This window comes from Dermacentor variabilis, chromosome 3, assembly GCF_050947875.1.
Source record: "Dermacentor variabilis isolate Ectoservices chromosome 3, ASM5094787v1, whole genome shotgun sequence".
Classification (NCBI taxonomy): Eukaryota; Metazoa; Arthropoda; class Arachnida; order Ixodida; family Ixodidae; genus Dermacentor; species Dermacentor variabilis.
The window spans coordinates 66,611,524-66,626,275 of NC_134570.1; the positions used below are offsets into that span (position 1 = coordinate 66,611,524).

Genomic DNA, 14,752 nt, shown 5'->3' on the forward strand with positions numbered 1-14,752 from the left:
CGAATTGTCCCATTTGTAATTAATTTTACGCTTCTATAAAATTAGCTGCAAAGGAAATACGGCGTGCCTTGCATTTATTGCCTGTAGCAGCACCGAGCTATCGCGAGGTGATTGAAGACCGCAGGAAACGAGAGAGAGAGAAATTTTAAGAAGTTGTGGGATAAGATGCTAAGGACTGGCGGAAATGATACCAAGGCGCGTGGTCTCGATAAAGGTAAAAATATACCGCAAGAAAGGAAACTGTAGATGAAGCAAAACGCAGAGTACGTTATCAGTGCCACTATATAACCGAGACCCGATATCTGTTGGCTACTTAAGATACAACGGAAGGAGAGAAATAAGTCGGGTACAGGCGTCCGCCTCAACAAATTTAAGGCTGTGCCGAGCTCGAATGACCGAGTTAAACTGAAAAAATAAAAGATAAATTAATGAGAACGTGCGCCGTGTTCTCGCCTCAGTTGCTCTGTGTGGTTGTTGGCGCGGCAGTTAATTCGCCCCCTTATCGCTATGTGTTGCACGTGAGCGACGTGTTATCCCGCAATGCGCACGCAACAGAGCCTCATATCAAAGTAAGCATTTTTTCGAGTGTGGCTTTAGCTCCGTGTTCGTCTTATCGGATCTATTTGTTCGCATTACGGAGGGCGGAATTCCCACATTTACAACCCCCCCCCCCATAAGGTCACCTCGATATCGCGGTGGCTCTTGTTGGGAAAATGATTCCTGTGAACCGAAAGCTCTCTCTCTCTCTCTCTCTCTCTCTCTCTCTCTCTCTCTCTCTCTCTCTCTCTCTCTCTCTCTCTCTCTCTCTCTCTCTCTCTCTCTCTCTCTCTCTCTCCCTTCGGCCAACTGTTACAGCTTCCTGCTAACGTTCTAGCCGCTGATATGCTATAAAGCGGCAGCCAAGCATTATTCGCGTCGCTTGCTTATCACTACGTTTCCGCATGCCGAAGCGATAATTTTTCTGGACTCAATTAAATCACCGTGACCCCAGGGTGAATTAGGCGTTGCACTCCGTCGCGGCGTACATAATGAAATGACGAAAAGACAAACGTATATTATCGTGTCGCCTCGATGCTGTCAATCCTATTGTGTGCCTTATTAACCGTTTCGTCGTCTTACTTGAATCCGAAGCGGTCTTTGCCCGACCTCCTCGTGATTTGGCGTTCCATCCGCTGTCGCGCCGAGTGGAAGCTGCTGTCATCGGTGAGCCATCACTTTCGCGAGGTTTCGCGCGTGACTCGGCACCGGGACTCACCCGCGTGCACGGCTGACAGCGCGATTATGGTGCTGTGCCATGCTCGCCACCTTCGTCCAGTGTCTGAACGCTTTTGACCCTCGATTTCGACCTGTCCTTTGCCGAGCCGCGCGAAACCTATAGCGAAGGCGATAGTATCACCGAAAGTGATCTCTGAGAAAACACGTGCCTTTCCCTGAATCAAAGTTACCGCCACCGTGGCTGACGACCGTTATACGGGATACGTTCATCGCCGAAATCTGCCGTGCGTCTTCTATCGTGATGCGCCGTGCTCTCTATCCGGCTCATCGAAGCTTTACTCACATCTGACCACCATAGTATGCGGGATCTGCATGATTCTTTTTTTTTTTTAGTTCCTCTTTTTTGGTGTGGCGCTCGGTACTATTTCGGAGGCCGAGCTATAGCGAGCGCTACACTTGAGGCTGCCGAGGCCTGGCGGCTCGCTAAACTCTAACTAGTCGTGGGTGAATATATACTCGCGAGAGTAATGGAGAAATAACACCACATAGGTGTTATGTGGAGCGAAATGATAGAACCACACACACACACACACACACACACGTTGAGCACCACACAGGTGCTTAACGTGGAGCGAAATGATAGAAAGCTTTAGCGTGGCCGGTGCTCTAATACACGCAGACGCGTCAGGCGTGATTGAGGCGTGAGCGGAGGCGTATAAGCGTAAGCTCTATGCGACCACCCGCGCGAAGACAGCGGAGCGCGCCAAAAATCTACTCGTAGTGTCAAGACTTTGCCAGAGCTTTAGAATTCACTTCACATGGCCGGACAACGTGCTGATTGAAAATTAACCCGGAAGACGACCTCTGCAACAGCTTCGCCGACGTTCCTCTGAGAAGTGTGAGCCGTGTGACATCGGTGTGCGTGCGTTCCAGCAATCCGTTCTCATCGAAATGCGGTCGCATTTGTCGGAAATCCTGAGAGCTGTCAGTTCAACAACAGCGCATAATTATTTAATTGATTAACCTATTTATTCATATAAACAGCAGTATAGAAAGCGCATCAGTTGGACCGCTGTGGCTGGCATTGAGCTTAAAATAGCCGAATGCTGTCCCTTCTACTATATTCATTTTTCTCCGTGCATGTGATGCCTTCCTAAACTGATTAAACTGATTGTTGTGCTTACAATCGCCCTTTTGCAGAGAGGAGCTTGGGACTCCCAAGCCTATTGTATTTCCAGATACCTTTGCGTGTTCTTGGTATGTAATATATGTTGTATGTAAGCATGACAATGTGCCGCACCAACTGCCGTGAGTCCACGGAAAATAAATGACGAAAAACGAAACTCGAGATCGATCCGTTTTTCTGCGATGCTTTCGCTGTTTACAGTTTCTAACTTTATCACGACAAAGTTATACCGGCCTTTGTTTATTTAAAACCAGCATTTTAAATCTGCCTTTTTTTTTTTGACCGCCTTTTCTCAATCTTTGCAGAATGGCATCTGTATCCCGTGACGGAACGTGGAAGCTCTGGGATTGCAACAGTAAGTGCAACTGACGCATTTCCTTGCCTTCTCTCTTTATATAGCGTATATAGCGTTGATATCGGTGTTATAGTGTGTTGTTATTGTGTGTTGTCAAGTTTCTATTTGAGGAAAGATGTCAATTGGGTCGGTATTTCTTTTTCTTCCTTTACTTCTCGTCCCCGCACGTCGAGCACAGTCAAGATTAAGAGCGTCATTTCTCGGTTTATTTCCCGCTTGTGCCGGTCCCACAGCAGCACAGTCGCCGATTATGACGACGACATATGTATACATATGCCGTTTGTATCTGGCAGGCAAAGGGGGATCGCTCTAGCAGTGGAAATAAAAAAAAATGATCCAGGAGGACCCATCTCACGATGATTGTCAGAGGTTATGCGATTAGCATTGAAGTAATGTAGTGGCAGACCTTACTAAAGAACATATACGTTTATCGGCCCATTTGCTACGAGGCAGGCTTGCCCAGGTAGATCATGATCATGAGGTCACGACGACGACTGTATGAAGACGAGGCAGTGATGAAGGAGGAATGATGTCGATGAAACGAAGACGGCAGTACGACGATGACGGCACGATGATGTGGTCACGAGGACATGACGAGAAGTCAGATGAGGAAGTTCAAATGAAGCAACCACAACGAAGACGAATGTTTGGCAATGAATGCTTGACAAACACTAATGTTTGATATGAGCATGACGCCACGACGACGGCTGTTTGACGACGACGCAGTAACGACGATGAATTGACACAAAAAAGGAATAACTTAAATGCAACGACGAAGGCGGCACGACGACGGCGGTATGACGACAACGAGATGACCATTCCGAAATTATGACGGTGGTGTAAAGACGACAGCTTGTCTAAGATAGCGTGATGGCAGTGGGCCGACAACGAGTGCACGACGACGATGTCATGACGACTGTGTTGGGAAGACTGTATGAGAGCGAGGGCGTGACGGCGACGACTGACGACAACCGGATGACGAAGCTGAAACAACGACAGTGGAAAGACCGCGACGACTTGGCGATGAAAGTATGACAACGGATGCATGATGACAACTGCCTGACGACGATGCCATAACAACGGCTGCATAATCCCGATTGAAGGAGGACAGCTTGGTTACGATATAAAGGGGAAGAAGAAATGACGTCGTACAGAACGATGAAGCTGGTATGACGGCGACGACATGGCCACGATGGGATGATGTTTCAGAAGCGATGACGATAGTAAGACGACAGCGTGATGACGATGGCATAACGACAATGGTATAGCGACGACTGTGTGACTATGACGGCATGGTAATAATCGGTTGATGTAGTCAGAATGACAACACAGCGACCACGACGGCATCACAAGGATGTAATGACGACGACGCAGTGATGACTATGGCATGACAAAGGTACGAGGACAATGAGGTGACTTCGACAGTATGACGACGGTGGCGTGGCGTAGCGGGCGGGCGGGCGGGCGGGCGGACGGACGGACGGACTCAAAATCGCAGAACTCCACCATGCCGCAGAGCCATATATCCACGTGCCGATCGCGGATGGCATCGTGATGCATGCCGACCAGAGGCTGTGTGTGCTCCCGCAACATATATACAGTAAACTCTACGGTCCACTGACTCTGCAACATCGCGTACTACTTGCGTTCGCTTTTGTCGACATGCGCATAGTGGGATGAAGCTGGTCTGCAGCTTCTCTATTAGGCGTACGTATATACGTGGCAGCGTTGGCTCGACGTGCATGCCTCGGCTATGCGCTATACATTAATCGCGCTCGACCGTTCGCCTGCATTGCGCCATATTCGCAGTTCATCGTCGCGGAGAGAGAGAGAGAGAGGTAGAGAGCGGGAGAGGGAGAATTAAATATGTATTTTTTAGCTTCTGGGCCAAGCAACTCCGCAGGCAGGATCGTTGATCTGACAGGGGAGAGGATAACGAAGTAGGATCAACGGGGGAGCAGGTGGGGGTGTGGGGGGTGCAGTCCCCGCGCACATAACTCGCGAGCCTCAAAACGGCTACACGTCGGCTCGGCTCTACGGTATACAGGGGAGACCACCTCCAGCAGTATAATTACGCTTTCTCGTCGTTGACGGCGGGCAGGAGAAACAAGAAAGCAATAAGGAAAACCGATAAGAAGCGTGAAGGCTGGGATGAGAAGTCAAGAGACGCGCTTGACCGCTCATCGTCGAGGACAACGACATGGCTGCTCCTTTTTTTTCTTACTCTCTGTCCTCGTAGAATCTTAGTTGCAACTAGTTCTTTTGCCCTTGCTTTACTTCTTCTCTCTAAGACTCGCTTTCTGCGTCGTCCGTTCGCGACTGCAGGTTAGGTAGAGCGATGCACGAACGCGTAACGTGTGTGGTACGCGCCGATGCGCTTCGCCTGTGACGGTGTGGTGGAGCTATGTGTATGTGAATTGATGATCGTCGGGTGTACCTCTTCGTTCTGCTTTTCCTCCTTCTGAGCGGTGGGGTGATGGTGTGAGGGCAAGGGGGGAGGGTTACCAGACACCGAAAAACGAGGAAACTTTGCCGACCACAACAATCAGCAGGCCTGCTCTGGTATCCGCCCATGCTTACGAGCGGGAAAAATCAGCGAATGGTTTGTACGCATAGTACGGACAATCACCGTAAGAATTCTGTCCGTGCGAGCCTCGGCGCTCGCACGGCATGCACTCTTCGTATGAAGAGTGTATGCGTTGGCTCGGCGACCGACTCTCAACGCAGCAGTGCCGGATCTCGTGGCCCAAATAGATGCGAGCACTGTTCCTTTTCTTATATTCTCTTTCTTTCTTTCCTTCTCTCTTTCTTTCTCTCTTTCTCTCTTTTTTTGCACGAACGCCCGTGTCCCGTGCATTGGGGTCACGTTAAAGATTCCCTCGTGGTCAAAATTAATCCGATGTTCCCCGCTACGGCGTGCCTCATAATCAAATTGTGGTTTTCGCACGTCAAACCCCAGAATTCACTTCTTCCTTTCTTTCTTTCTTTCTTTCTTTCTTTCTTTCTTTCTTTCTTTCTTTCTTTCTTTCTTTCTTTCTTTCTTTCTTTCTATGGGCATCTCACGTGCACGGCGTCCGAAGTGAAGCGAGAGAAAGAGAATGACGGAGAGAATTGTGTATCGAGTCTTTTGTGCATCCCAGAATGAATGAACGAATGAACTTTATTCCCCTTTTAAGAAAGGGGAGGGGCCGGAGGGGAGAGAGGGAGGTCTAAGTACTCCAGTCCCAGCAGGCGTCCATCACCACATTATGTGGCTAGAAGTCCGTCTACCAGTCGTGGTAGGCCTCCGCTACCTCCTCAGCCCACCTCAGGACTCGGTCCTGTAGGGTGGGACCGGAGCTGCGCAGGGCAGTCTCCCGCAGCTCCTCGCTACTAATTGGTGGTTTGAGCGTGCGGGGGGGGGGGGGAGTTTTGATGGGGCATTGCCGCATGATATGGGAGAGATCTGCTATGGGGATAGGGCAAAAGCGACACATGGGTGTCGGGTATGTGGCGAGAAAGAATAAGTGTAAAGTGCGCGGGGTAAGAAAAGTGCGAGTTTGTAGTTGTCGCCACAGTATTTCTCTCTGGCGCGTTCTGCATCCCAGAGAAATTTACGCCAGAACTTTACTCGTAGTCTGGTAGTATATACAATAGTCCGTGTAGGCCTGCTAACACCGATCGACGAAGCACCACCCTGCTCAGTAAGGTGAGTGAACGAACCAGTGAGGGAGACATTGAGCGGAACCTGATTGATAGAAAAAGTAATTTGAACCCTCCGTCCTCATTAACAGACAAGAATAAAACACTTTTAGCGACTCTTGGTGCATGCCCTCTTTATGTTTGCATACAGAAGTCTCAAAAGGCTTTCAGTTCCCTCGAACAACCGCGATATTTAACGGGTAACGAAGAAAGAAGTTGCGATTTATTTATTTATTTATTTATTTATTTATTTATTTATTTATTTATTTATTCCAGGTACCTGCAGAGCCAGAAGGCATTATTGCAGGGGGGACTACGCATGGTTACATATGCTCGGATAAAATCCATAACGGATCAAACAAAAATAACGCAAGAGAAAGTTTCACGCCGGTATAAATTCAACAGTAATGCTCTGAACGATGCTTCAGTGCAACAATTAGCAATTTCCTGCGGTAGCTAATTCCACTATATATTTATGCCGCGGCACGACAGATGCAGATGGCTGTTGTGCTTCCCACGCCCACGGCGTACGAGGCCACATGTGGCAATCAGAACGACCCACAAGCTCCGGTCATTTCACTTGTAGGGTCTGGACCACCCACCATACAGTCCGAACCTCGCTCGTAGTGATTTCCACGTTTTCGGTCCGCTGAAGGAGTTCCTGGCAGGGGACAGCGATTCACGTGCAACGATGAAGCCAAGACAGCAGTCCGATGGTGGTTCCACAGTGAGCCGGACGAATTCTATTGCAGGGGCATCTCAAATTTAGTGCTGCTATGGGACAACAATGTCTGAACCGGTGTGGGGTCTATGTGGAAAAATAGTGTAAGGTACGTAGAATATATAGTACGCATACTTGTAATTTGCTGTTGTAAGATTTGTCGGACGATCCCACCGCTGTTACCAGTTGTAGGAGTTGTCGGACGATCCCACTGCTGCCACCAGTTGTTGGATCTGGAAGACAATCCCTGTTGCTGTACCCCAGATTTTTGGACCTTGCCGTTGGGTGCGAGAGTTGGCCGAGTTTGAGGAGGACTTTGAGATGAAAACTGGAGGTTTGTTTACATTATTTACAGTGAGAGTACAAAGAAATTAACAGTCATAAAGTCATTACGGGCCAGCAGCAACTCGGACGCTGCGGCCCGTGGCAAGAAGCTCGAAAGAGATGAATGAAGGAATGCTCCCTAGCTGCTCCCGGTCTCTGGCTTTTAGCCCCTTCGGTGTCTCGAAGTCACGTCACGTTCGGCCAATCGGCGAGCCCGCTCAGGTGTCATCATTTTCGGCCAATGGTAGGTGCCCGTGCGAGTGTGCGTCACATTCGGCTCAGAGGGTCACTCCTTGGGCTCCAATTGTCCGAGGGATTATTTGTCTGCGGTATTGCCTTCCCGGTCTGCAACTACCGTCACAAAGGCGGACGAGGGGGATTGCTCCCAGGGCTTCACGGTGCATTACGGCCGTCGTTGCCTCGCGTCTTGCAAGCGCCGTCACAATAGGCGGATAGGGGAGACGGGTTGTCCTCGAGCGACCTTTCAGAGCCGCAAAGCATCGTTGCTCGGGACCCAGGTTACCTGGAACCGTGGCAGGCTCTCCTTTCACTTTCAGGAAGAGTCAAGCAGCGGGACAATAGCTCCACATGCGGCGCACGAGGTGGGGGACGCCAACTTGCCTGCACGTGCCACGCCTCGGGAACGTGGTAGATGTGCTTCTGCGCTCCTTAATTAGGTGTGACGCGATTCGATGTGGTCTGGTGAACTCGAAGGAGGCTCAGGAAAAGGTCCCGTATCTAACACTGTATGTGCCTTATTTTGGCTAATAAAAAACAAGGACAAATACTGTCTGTTTTGCCCTCGCTTGCACGACGACGCGAATTGCGTAGCACTTTCTGGAAGGCACACGGGCACCAGCGATTGCGCTGTAACCTTGGACGAGTGATGCACGAAAGCCGACACGCTTGACCCGCAGGTCAGATTTTCGACAATCGCCGACTGGGCTCGCCGCTATCATTGTGGTTCTTTTGTTTTTTTTTTCTGGACACAGATACGCCCAATAAAGAGTTGCTCTCGTGATTCACAGTTTTCGCTATACTGTGTTCGTCACCGTCACTACGACGTGACAATTACGTAGTCGAACATACAGAACAATAAAAAAAAAGCTTTTGTTTCCTTCGCAAACTTGGGTGCAGAAGGTACGAAGGAGAGCCCCGGCCACAGAGCCTCTCTGCAGGCAAAGTCGGTCGATCCCACTCGCGACTTAGCAGGAGTCGTGGTAATGTGTCGTCGACGGTCGTCGACGGCGCAGACGTCGCTTCAGTCGCCAGCTCGACGCGCCGTCGCCCTGGTATGGCCCGCGCGTCGCCTACATGCTGCGTGCGATTTCGCGGGCCTCGCTGCTGGTCGTCGCCCCCCGCATAGCTAGGGCGTCGTCGCTTCGAGCTGCAGTCACGCGGGCGGCGCGTTTCGTATCTCAGCGCGGCATCGACGGAGCAGTCGAAGACCGCGCGACAGATGCGCAGGCCGATGACATCGCCGATGAGAGACGCGGTCGCTCGTCGTCGCTTCGAGGTCTTCCACTGCGCAATGGCGCCGCCTGCGAGTGCGGGCCGCCGTCTCTATGTATATGTCCACGAATTCGAGAATTTTCACCTTCTTCTTTTTTTTTTCTTAATGTTTTTGACGAACGGAAAGTTATTACGCGTATATGTCGAAGTTTAACGTTTCAGGATGGATACGTATTGCCTGAAATGAAACCAAGGTCGTGGACACGCCTACTTTTTGATAAATCCGAAAGCACACCTGACACCTCCCTCTAGTTTTTCGTAAAGCTTAAGAATGAGGAATCTTCCCGTGATTTTCCTATTGCTGCGTAGCTCTAGGAAAAATAATTTCTTTTTTCAAGAACCTTTCGCTCGTCAGTTTCCTAACTTTCCGTTGAAAGACTTGTGATTGCAACAGGACGCCAGAGAGGTACTTGCTTCCAGCAAGTTCACACGGGCAAGCTGTTGAATCAGGTGAAATTAGCAACAGCTAAGTCGCTGAAAAAAGCCACTGTGATCTAAAAAACGACGTGTTGCTTCTGGGTCCCTGCCAGTTCCGTGTTTGCTGCGGCTAAACGTTAATTTCATCGTTAATAAATTGGGTATATGCAACCCAGAAAAAACGTGCGTTCAAAGCAAGCGTTAAAAGGAAATGTCTGCTATACCCCCTCCCCCCCCCCCTGCCTTCCCCTCTCAGTGGAATCTTAAGGTTCACACGTTGTCAGTTATGCAAAAGCAATTTGTGCGTTTCATCAATGAGCATGAGCCTATAGTGACTTGTTTCATGCGCAACATTTAACATAGGCCTCAACGAGGAAATTTGTTTAGTTTGTTAGACGAGAAGGGCTCTATCGCCAGAACTCTAGTGCCTGCCTGGCCACCGTGGTGTTTTAATATTCTGGTGTAGTAGTTGGCCTCTCACTGTTACACTAAATCAATCAATCAATCAATCAATCAGTCAGTCAATCGCTCTGACACCTACAGCGCTCTTGCTTGCACTAGCATAGCAGAAGCAATAGCAGTAGAGCGCAGTCGCTCTCAATGCATAATTTCAATACATAATTTTTTTGTGTATAGTAGCTGTGGCATCGTAAACTTCCAAATAATTCTGCATCACCCAATAACAACAGACACTTATATCCGCTAAATATCGATCTCGCAAATGTTTCGATAGGCCAGTGCGAAACGAAACTAATAAGGAACTGTCACGAAGGAAGGAAGGAAGGAAAAAGTGGAGAAGGAAGGCAGGGAGGTTAACCAGTTTTAACTAACCGGTTTGCTACCCTACACATGGGAGCGGGATGGGGGGGATGAAAGATGGGGAGAAGAGATAGAGGGCACATAACACGGCACACACATCGTTGGTTACAGTCTGTCACTCTTGTGCGGTACGTGACATCACTGTCACAGCCGCTTGTCCAAGCCCGTATCCTTCATAAACCGAAGTAGTCCCTTCGTCGCCTTCAGCTGCGATGACTTCAGTCGGCGATATGTGAAAATGGTTGCAACTGACAATGGTCTATTGTCAAGGTGCGCTAGAATGGACGCCATGGACTGTCTCTGAACATTATATTCAGGACAGTCGCACAGAATGTGTTCCAGCGTCTCCTCGCAAAGACAGGCATTGCAGAGAGCGTTGTCGGCCATTCCAATGCGAAACGAGTAAGATTTCGTGAAGGCCACCCCTAGCCATAAGCGATAAAGCAGGGTAGCCTCACTTCGGCGGAGTCCGGTTGGCATACATAGATGCATCAAGGAGGGCAGGTCGTGTTGATGATTGCTGCGGTTGGTCTGGCTGCTTGGTGTGCACCATAGAGAGAGCGTGATCTCCCGTGCAAGCACTTGAAGTCTGCTGGCTGCGTCGGACCGTGAAAGTGGTATGGCCTCTTCCTGTAGGAACTGTCACAATGGCTTATGTGCATTCCAGGTGAACTAAAGTATAGCACTTTTAAGCGTATACCTCTGGATTACAATACTGCAAGGGTCCATCTCAGCTAAAGTAAATCGATAAAAAGACGACAAAAAGCCACGACTTCTTAAGCGGAACCAGGCAAACAACATCAACATATAACCGTGCCCCCTATATACACATAGACGACATGCCGACTTTAATGTTCCTCATTCGACACAATGCCGCGCAATCTTTCGAGCAGGCTCTTGTGTTTTGTCTGATAAGTTCCATTTTCCAGTGCAGAGATAGGACCATCTCATAAAGACAGTACAAGGCGCTTTTGCAGCATCCTGTCTTGCCTTGTCTTTGCGCCGAAAGTGTTACTGCGCCAAACCAACTAACCAAACAACACGCTCAGTCTTATACAAAAGCACCACAAATGGACAGCGCAGAGAAAGGAAACACAACGAGTTATTCTTACCCTGCTCACTTTCTTCTCCTATTCCTCCCTGCTGTTTTTCTTTTTCTCTTTTTTTTTTTCTTTTGTGTGTGTGTGTCAGACGACGCGAGCCAACTCGACCAACGCTGCCACATCTTTACGCCGTACAGTGCATTTTCCCTTTTCGTATACGGAGTGATCCCTGTGCGGCCAACGTGCTGCAGCTATTCTTCCAAACGATGCCAGACCGATCGTTCTCGCTCCCTCCTCTTTTCTTCTGCGCCTGCGCAGTCGAATACCAGAAGGGCCAGGAGCCGTACCTGCTGACGACGGGCCAGTTCCCCCCCGTGAGCCAGGGCGCGACCCCGCGGTGCTTGGCGCTGTCGCCCGACGGCCGCACGGTGGCCATCGCCACCGACGACGAGGTGCACGTCTTCTGCGGCAGGACGGCCAAGCTCAACGGCAAGCTCGAGCACTTGCACAACGGTGAGTGTGCGTGCGAGTTAGGCAGGGTGTGCGTGTGTGCGTGTGCGTGTGCGTGTGCGTGTGCGTGTGTGTGTGTGTGTGTGCGTGTGTGTGTGCGTGTGCGTGTGTGCGTGTGTGTGCGTGTGTGTGTTTTGCTTGAATTGGGTGACGTAATGTTTGGGGGACGTAATTTAAGCGTGTTTAACAAGAAAGGTTTCTCTGCAGGCTCCAGCCGAAACATCTGTCTCATCTACGTGCGTCACGCGATCAACATCGCGCGAATTTTCCTGGCATTCTCAATGGCGATACTTCGCCATTTTTGTGCGTACACCTATAGTGGTTAGGAAAGTAGGCACAAGACGGTTAGAAAGCTTTTTTTTCTTTATTAAAGGAATTGTGCACCTGATGGCGTAAATTTGTTGCAATGAGGACATTTAGGTGTAATTTAGGTATAAACCAGTAAGCTGGTTTGTAACGGAAAAAAAAAAGAAAGATGGCGTGACAGACGCGGCCGGAGACGGAACGCACAAGATAAGTCGAATAGATTCGGTCATCTCGTAAAATTATCTATTCGAGCGTGTCCCTCTGCGCTTTCTGCGCACTTTACTGAAACAACGCGTAATTCACAATACTTCCATGCGCTAAATTTATAGCGTGCGTCGGCGTTTTCGTATGCGAAGAGTCTGCTATACGCGTGGCTACACACGAAATCTCTGTCATAGAGGTCTATAGCCTATCGGTGGCGGGCCTGTTGGCGTATACGTTTAAAGCAAAACACCTCACGACGAGGGCGCGAGAACGTGCGCATGGAGCTGCTGCGGCGTCATATTGCGACGTCGTCTGTAACCACAGCAAGCGGAGCTTTTCTTTTTTTAATCACCACTTCTATGTTGTGTCTATCCGCTGACGCATGAACTTCTTCGCATCGGCGTTAACCCTTACGAAGACAGTTCCACGGCATTCCTTTTTCGAGGGGAACAGTCGGGTAAAAGAAATGCGTTTCTATAGAGAGTTGAGGTTAACCTCAACGTTACGTAACGTCGCCACGTCATTCTCGGGTCTGTATACGCGTTTACGTTATTATTTTCAGTATACGGTTACGCTATAGTATACGTCTCTGCTGTGCCAAGAGGTCTTTCCAATTCATTACGCAAGCAAATATACCGTTTCGACGTGAATGGACGGCTTCGCGAGAGAATCGCCTAACCTTACGAAACTAAGTTACGAGATATAGTTGTGCGCTTCAATCACGAAAAGCTCTTTCGTAACGGAGTTGTGCATAGCTCTCTTACGAAGCCCACTTGCAAGGAGCAAGAAAATACCCTGGCGGGGAAACCACTTTCCGACGCGACCGGGCGATATCACGTTACGTTCCCATTCGCCCGCCTGTTATGCAGCGTTGATGCCTCGGTGCAACTTTCGCTTCTCTGTACTTGCTCCGGGCGTAGCTCCGTAACTATGCTGTGTATAGCACTTCTAAAATGTCGTGTTGTCTAAGACATTTGTCTGTATCTTACGATATGCCTTCTCGGCAGTCCGCTGTGTCGCGAACGGACTGCCTGGTTCTCTCCAACTCGTCTCGTAACGAAACCCTGTGTATGTACGTGTCACCCTTACGAATCCCTGTTGAGTGCATAAGACGCACACTGATATCCTTGCGAAATCCCCTTGTGCATTAAAGTGCGCATTGCTTTCAATCGTTTTCCAAATTAACCCAGGAGCCATCGCGTAGAACATTCGTCGGAAGTGATCTGGTCGTATTGTTTCTGTCACCTCTCGAGAAAAAAAATTGACGCTAATTTTATCTGGACCCTCGCGTCGTCACAGACGACGAAAAAGATAACCGTGAAGTGCGTTTCGAATATAATGAGGTGACACAAAAATCTAGGATGTATTATCAACTTACGAACCCGCCATGCAATCTTACATCCTCGTCCTTGTGTCCAGATACATAAAAGTGCTTTTTTTTTAAACCTTGGTAAACATTAAGGGGGTACCGTGCATCTTGTCCACATATATAGCAACATATGAACATAGGATCTATACAAAAAAAAAAAAGAAACACAACAACGATTTTTTCACATTCAAGATATACCATTCGGTGATTAGAACCGACTTGAAAAAAACTGTTATCCACCTGGGTTGTCTTCGTGTCTCAGGAGGCTATGCGCGCCACGAGCGGCAGCGGTTGTGCAGTTCCCCCGCCACTCTTTTCGAATAGACGTAGACATGCCTGTCGACCAGCTCCGCAGTGTCGTTGATCTTACAGGTACCCCCTCCCCAACCTATCCCCCCCCCCATTTTTTTTTTTTTTTAGTTTGCACTATTTCATTTTGCAAGCGGTCCACTGTAAACGCTATGCCCTGCGGCGTATGTAAACGTACGACTCTTCTTCCAACGGGGCATTAATTGCCGCCGCCGGGGTAGACAGTCCCGTGTAGGCAGTCGAGCTCGTTTCGCATTGCAACAGATGTGCGCATTACGCCACCCGCCGCGAGTTGTGGGAGCTCGCAGCGCTCTTGTTCCTACGCGTGCATGTATATATGCCGTTTGTGTAGCTCGGTCGTTCTTTGCATGCACGGCCTTTGTCAAAAGAAACGAAGCCGCTGGGCGCGTGACCGCAGCTATACAGCTGACTGCGGCGTGTGTGTGGTCGGCGGCCTTCAATTGCAAGTTGTGTGAAGAGAGAGAGACGACGACGACGACGACGACGATGATGATGATGATTATTATGATGATGATTATGATGATGATGATGATGATGAGGAGGAGGAGGAGGAGGAGGAGGAGGAGGAGGAGGAGGAGGAGGAGGAGGAGGCGGCAAGTAATTCATGCCTTCGCCCTCCGAAGTATTCTTGCAATGAGAGTTCCACGCGCTGCCTCGAGTCAGTTGAGGACTAGGCGACACTCGCGTCCCGAACGGCATTGTTTGTTTTTTTTTTACTTAAGACTGTATCCATAAAACATTAGACTATATCTAAGACTAA

The 14,752-nt window shown here is 49.3% G+C and overlaps 1 protein-coding gene across 1 annotated transcript in view; it reads left to right on the top strand.

The window, feature by feature from the left end:
• Positions 1–14,752, top strand: part of LOC142575782 (transducin beta-like protein 2) — a 295,737-nt gene that overhangs the window by 253,900 nt on the left and 27,085 nt on the right. Inside the window, exons 7-8 of the mRNA XM_075685420.1 lie at positions 2,707–2,756; positions 11,592–11,786. Coding sequence (XP_075541535.1) covers positions 2,707–2,756; positions 11,592–11,786 — 245 coding nt within the window. The remainder of the gene's footprint in view (positions 1–2,706; positions 2,757–11,591; positions 11,787–14,752) is intronic.